This window comes from Engraulis encrasicolus, chromosome 5 (genome assembly GCF_034702125.1).
Source record: "Engraulis encrasicolus isolate BLACKSEA-1 chromosome 5, IST_EnEncr_1.0, whole genome shotgun sequence".
NCBI lineage: Eukaryota > Metazoa > Chordata > Actinopteri > Clupeiformes > Engraulidae > Engraulis > Engraulis encrasicolus.
Window position 1 is genome coordinate 15000327 of NC_085861.1, and position 6750 is coordinate 15007076.

Here is a 6750-nt window from a genome sequence, read left to right on the forward strand (position 1 = left end):
TGCGTGCGTGCGTGCGCGCGTACATGGTGTGTCTCAATGCTGTTTCTGAGTGTCAATCTGTTTGAATGAATAATGCTTGCTTGCTGTGTTGTGTTGTGTTGTGTTGTGTTGTGTTGTGTTGTGTTGTGTTGTGTTGTGTTGTGTTGTGTTGTGTGTGGTGTGGCCGAGTGTTCCCTGTTTGTCTGTTCAAGCCTGGGTGTGTGTGTTGCTCACGTACAGCATCGGGTATAAGCAGTTGGTGTGAGATGTGTTGCACCGGGATGATTGTCTCTCAATTCAAGTTACTCCATGGGAAAACATTAGCTAGATTTAATATGATCTAAACCAGTGGTTCCCAACCTATGGGTCGGGACCCAACCTATGGGTCGCCAAAGATCCACAGTGGGTCGCGAAGCCCTCTTGATTTTAAGGGGTTTCATTTTAATACCATATATAGCCCGCGTCATTAATAAATGACAAAGCATTTACACTAATATATGCATAGAAGCAACAAAATGTAAGTGATACATTAAACAGTTATTATGTATTTGACTGAAGTCAAGTCAAGTCAAGTTTATTTATAAAGCACATTTCATATGGCTTACATAGACTCAATGTGCTGTAAGATTAAAAGGAGGAAAAGTAGAAAATTTAAAAACAGCACTAAAACTGAGTGAAAATATAAACATATATAATAATAGGTAGAAATAAAACAAAATAAAACCCATTGCAATGATAAGACCTTTTAAACACCAAACACTAGACTAGACACATAGTCTGCAAGGGCCCAGAGCAAAATAAATAGAATAAAAGTAAAATCAAAGTAAAAAATAAAACACATAAAAACCCTTAGGAAATAAAACAATGTCAATAAAAATCAACTCAACCAAAAGCTTGTGTAAATAAAAACGTTTTAAGACCCTTTTTAAAAGCGGGAGTAGAAGTCACTGACCTTAGTTCTAGGGGGAGGGAATTCCAAAGGGTAGGGGCACAATAACTAAAAGCACCATGTGCAGTGTTGGTGTTAATTTTGGGGACGCATAAAAGACCTTTATTTGATGTTCTCAACGAACGGGTAGGATGGTATGGAGGGATGATGTCAGAGATGTAGGTAGGGGCCAAGCCATTTACTGCTTTAAAAGTGATCAGAAGTATTTTAAAATGTATTCTTTGTTGTACAGGCAGCCAGTGAAGAGATTTCAGAATTGGGGTGATGTGTCCAAATTTGGATGTTCTTGTCAGTATTCTGGCAGCTGTATTCTGAATGAGTTGGAGTTTGTTGAGTGCCTGTTTAGTGAGCCCGGCATATAGGGAGTTGCAGTAATCAAGGCGGCTGGAGATAAAAGCATGAACTAACTTTTCAGAGTCCTGAGGAGACGAGAGGCCACGTACTTTAGTAATATTTCGCAGATGGTAAAATGCCGTCTTAGTGATAACAGATATATGTTTGTTAAAATTAAGATCTGTATCAAGGGTCACACCCAAATTTCTGACATCATCACAAGGTATTACCTGAAGGGGGGCTAAAAACGTACAAAGATGTTCTCTACGAGCCTTGGGGCCTACAACTAAAATCTCTGTCTTGCTGTCGTTTAACAATAAAAAATTCTGACCCATCCAGAAGACAAATTGAGGAATAAAATGATAGCAAATGAGTTTTCGCATGAAACAGAGTATCATGTGACTCCCTCTTGTGTGGGCGCTTGCGCGATTAGGTCACCAAAGCTTACGATGGTAAAAATATGGGCCCCTGAAGAAAAAGGTTGGGAACCACTGATCTAAACAACCTGTCCATTAATGACTGGAGCACTCAAATACCTTTTTTTGTGGTGTGAACATAATGTTTTGATGCAGGGCATGCTCTTCAGAGTCTCCCATTTTTCCTTTTGTGTGTGTGTGTGTGTGTGTGTCTGTGTTTTTCCGCCTTTTTTAACTCAGACAACTTGACAAACGTCCTAGAGCTCAAAGAAGGATCTCTCTCCAACGTGACCTTATGGGAAGACACAGGTTTCAGTGTAGTCATGGCCTGTCTTAATTAATCTAGCCCATTTTCCTCCCTCATTCATCAGATACCTAGACTGATGGAGAGAGAGAGAGAGAGAGAGAGAGAGAGAGAGAGAGAGAGAGAGAGAGAGAGAGATAGAGAAAGAAAGAAAGAGAGAAAGACATTGAGAGAGAGACATTAAGAGAGAAAAAGAGAGAGACTGAGAGAGGGGGGGGGGGTGAGAGAGAGAGAGCCACATCAAACTCAAGCCAATTAGATGCATTGTTGGCTTTCGCATTGTGATGCCGATAACCTTTGCCATCACGTGTTATTTTTCTTGCTTTTTAAAATCTTTTTTTTCTTTATTGGGACAGCAGGGTTTTTTTTAAGGTACTAGCTTTCCTTTCTTGCCTTTTTTATCTCTCTCTCTCTCTCTCTCCTCATGTCTCCACTCCCCCCAGATTCTCCCGTGATTAATTGTATTTTTTTCACATTGTTGTCTTTATTCTCCCCAACCACATAATGATGTATGATAAGGCACACGTTTCCCAGTTCCTTGCTTTTGGGAGGGGTGCGGGGTGGGTGAGGGGGGGTGCGGGGGGGTAGGTCAGATGAGGGAGTCATTTGTTATGCCATTTCGGTATTCTTCCATTTATCAAAATGATAATTAGGTTCAATTAAATGGCAATCTCATTTGTTTTGCTCAGGTGTGTGTGTGTGTTGCTTATTTATGTGACGCGTCCGAGGCTGAGGCAGCGTAGGTTGCTCTAATTAAAAGGCAGCCGTGTGTGTGTGTGCATGTGTGTGTGTGTGTGTCTTGTGTGTGCTTGTGCCAGCGAGTTTGTGCTTGTGTGTGTGTATGTGGATGTGTTAATGTTTGTGTGTAGTTGCATCAAATACGTGGCTCCTAGGAAGCTTTGTCTCACGTACAATACACATCTTTTATTGCAGCAGCGGTGTTTACTGTACAGTATATCGCTATGATGTGTTACATTGCTGATGCGAGCAACTTCCCCATAGCCATTTTCTAGTCATTTCTTCCTATAAGCACTTAACTGCCATAGCTGCTTCGTGTTCCCATTGAGCAGAAAATAAGGCCTCATTATCCGCATTTGCCAAGGTGAACTCGCCACTCTCTGGTACATACTAGCGAGACTCAATGTGACTTATGTTACATTGTTGTGCATAGCTAGCTTCCATTGTGAGCTGCCTACTCTGCAAAAGAAAGTGTGCCGTGCCATGGCCCTTACCCAACAGCTTCACCACGTCATCTCCCTCCTCTCGGTGTGTTGATGCTGGCCTTAGTGTTGCCAGATTGGGTGGTTTCCAGCACAATTGGGCTGTTTAGGATTAGGCCTACCGCCTGCGGGTAAATAAAAGTGGTAAAAGGGGCATTTGGGCGGGATTGTTTGCAGATTTATGGCCATAGAATTTAGTTCAAATTGGGCGGGATGTAGTGCCTCCAGGCAGGTTTTCATCATTTTGTGGGCTGGAAATCATTTATCTCATCTGGCAACCACGGCTGGCCTGGTTTCAAGCACAGTGTACAGTGATTCACCAACTATGTACCCAGTAAACTGCTCAGTACTAACTGCACAGAAACATAGAGAGATATAGGGTGTCCATGTGATAATGTTTCTGTAGATGAATCTGTGTAAAATGAATCTGTGTGCTCCACTCCTGTGGTTCTTTTATTTACATGAAAAGGCGTTATCTGGCATGGCTGCGAGCAACAAAATGCTTTAGAATATTGACTTTCTCTTTTTTCTATTAAGTGTGCTGATGTTCAGATAGATCCTTAAAAATTACACCACTTTAAAAATCTCTCTCTCTCTCTCTCTCTCTCTCTTTCTTGCTCTCTCTCCTTCCTCCTCCTCTTCTGTTTCTCTTGTAGGGGAGAGACCGTTCCGCTGCCTCCTCTGTCCGTACCGAGCCTCTCAGAAAGGGAATCTGAAGACCCACGTGCAGAGTGTCCACCATGTGCCCTTCAACGACAGCCTCCACCTCGATGTTGCCCTCACCAAGATGGAGCAGTTGTCAGACTCCTCATCTGCCCTCACCAAGATGGAGCAGTTGTCAGACTCCTCATCTGCCCTCACCAAGATGGAGCAGCTGTCAGACTCCTCATCTGCCCTCAACAAGATGGAGCAGTTGTCAGAATCCTCACCTGAGCTCACCCACACCACGTCCACGTCCCACACTCCTCACCTTCCCCACCCACAACAATAGCATGGTGGCCACTCATCAGATGGGTACACTTAGTTAAGAGGTAAATCGTCTAATAGAAGATCCTGGAGTCTCCAGCCTCTTCTATTAGATGATCTACCTCTTAACCTGGTTCAGTTTACTCCTGAACCCCAGCTTCTTAGTATCGGCCCCAGACCTCGACACCATGAGGTCCAACAACACACACCAAGCTCACATGCTCATCCACGACTCACAGCCGCTATCTGACCTGGCTGTTACCATGATGCCCACCACACCAGTCCCAAATCCTCCTTGCCCCCACCCACAACCCCGTCATCAAGAGAAAGGAGTTCATGCCTGCGCCAACTCGCCACTGGCAAACAGCCATGACGCATCCATCACACGTGCAGTTTCCAACCTCACGACCCTTAACCCTAAAACCTGAACCGAAACTGTGGCAACCGCTGTCTGATGATCCAATTCCCCTCTAGACTGACAGCCTGAAGTAAACTCCATAAGAGAAGTGCATCTTGGGAGTGAACGCCTGAAGCACTTGTCACTTGCGACAGGAGAAACTTCACACAGTACATGCAAGCCTTTATGAGAGTAAATATTGAGGATTACCATGACACCATTTCAACCTTGGGGGGATCCTTGGAGCTAAACAAGGGTGTGATTCTTGACAGCCTCATTGAACTTACTTGGTTGCAGTGCAATTTCCCATTGGCAACCCACCAAGTTGCTAACTGGTTAGCAAAGGTACTTTCGAGAAACTGGGTCCAGGTAGACGGACAGACGAGTGTGTCTTTGGAGAAGAGAACTTGAAGGACAGCATGGTGTAGAGAATAAGAGAGTGAGAGAGATGTCGACTAACATTGGCAGATGAAGGACTTGGATGACACTGTGAACTCTTTTTTTTTGTCTATCCCTCTCTCACTCTCGCTGTTTGGGTTTTTGTATGCCTTTAATCATTGTCCAGCTAGTGCCCTTGTTTTCATTTATTTTTTTGTAAAAATTATTTGTCTTGAAAACCAAATCTGCTTGCTAAACATGTGAGGCCACCACCAACAAAGTAAAAACCCTTTGTTTGAACTGTCTTTAACTGTCTTTACATGAACTTAACAGGAGGAAGGCTTCTCGGCAGGCAGAAGGATTTACTTCATCCAACTTCTTTTTGTAATCATCGGACATGTCATCTGCCATAACATGAGGCTCTGATTCGAAAGGAAAATGGGGACAAGAAAAGAAAGTGGGAGTGTGAAAGTGTGTGCGCATGTAGGTATGTGTGTGCATAGGTTTATGGGTACAAACATGCATTTTGCATGTATGTGTGAGTACAGTGTAGTACTGTGCGTATGCACATGTACATACATTGTGGATGGGTATGTACTTTATATGTGTGGTTGTGTTTGCATTAGCGCTCATCATCGAAGTAAGAGTTGTTTTAATGTCTTGATTTAAATGAGCATGTGGCTTGAATGCCCATCTAATTGCTGTCCATTTGAAACAGCACTGATAGCGCTGCTGGGCCCTTCTCGATCTGTTCTCTGATCCTGAACCGGAAAGCACACACAATCCTTAGTGTGGGGAAGGGAGAGCAAATAGTGCAGACAGCAAGTGTGCTTGTCAACGCTCGTGTGTGTGTGTGTGTGTGTGTGTGTGTGTGTGTGTGTGTGTGTGTGTGTGTGTGTGTGTGTGTGTGTGTGTGTGTGTGTGTGTGTGTGTGTGTGTGTGTGTGTGTGTGTGCGTGCATGTGTGTGCGTGTGTGTGTGCCCACGCTTCTGTGTGCATGTGTGCGTGTGTGCGTGTGTGTGTGTGTGTGTGTGTGTGTGTGTGTGTGTGTGTGTGTGCCCACGCTTCTGTGTGTGTGTGCGTGCGTGCGTGTGTTTTCATTCTGCTTGCTCTGTGCCCTGCCATCCTTGTGCCTCATGCACAGTAATGTGTAGCATTGAGTTAGCTATACGATACGATACACACGCAGCCCCACCACACAACCCAACCGCAGCAGAACCACATTACTCACCCCTGCGGATCTAGAGCTCATGTGAACGATGTCATTGCGATATCATTTAGCATTTTTCGCTAATTTTCTCTGTTTTGTTTTTGCCAATGGTTAGGTTTAAAAACAGGATCTGTTGTGTGATTAACAACCCTATTCTGCACCTCTTAATGAGAAAGTGCAGGAGCCGCCAGAGAGAAGACACAAGACAAAGGCGATGTTGGGAAATCGATCAGCAGTCTACATGTACAGTAAACCTAGTTTTGTAGTTGCTGGTTGTGTACAGTAGGGGACTATTGTGCGATTGCTGTCAAGATCATTGGAGACAAAGAACATAAGGCCATATTTGGGTGTAGACCTCTACATGAACTCAGGAGTCTGTTTAAACAGAACAGAGGGCCATTGGCCTGTGAATGAATACACAGATACTCATAATTGTACAAGAGAGGGTCCCAGTTTTTTGTCGGGACCATTATGATTTTTATAAAATAGACTCTCCTTACGACCTTATTTCTTGAAGTGGACAAACCCTATGGTTGCTTGGATACGGCATCAAACAAACACAGAAATATACAAAAAAAAGTGTTTTCACAAACACCAC

The 6750-nt window shown here is 43.8% G+C and overlaps 1 protein-coding gene across 3 annotated transcripts in view; it reads left to right on the forward strand.

The window, feature by feature from the left end:
* Window positions 1-5903, forward strand: part of LOC134449006 (zinc finger protein 516-like) — a 79582-nt gene extending 73679 nt beyond the window's left edge. For all 3 annotated transcript variants that reach the window (XM_063198737.1, XM_063198736.1, XM_063198738.1), the window contains exon 6: window positions 3858-5903. In XM_063198737.1, the coding sequence (XP_063054807.1) occupies window positions 3858-3917 (60 nt within the window). In that variant the 3' untranslated portion in view covers window positions 3918-5903. The remainder of the gene's footprint in view (window positions 1-3857) is intronic.
* The last annotated feature ends 847 nt before the right edge of the window (window positions 5904-6750 follow it).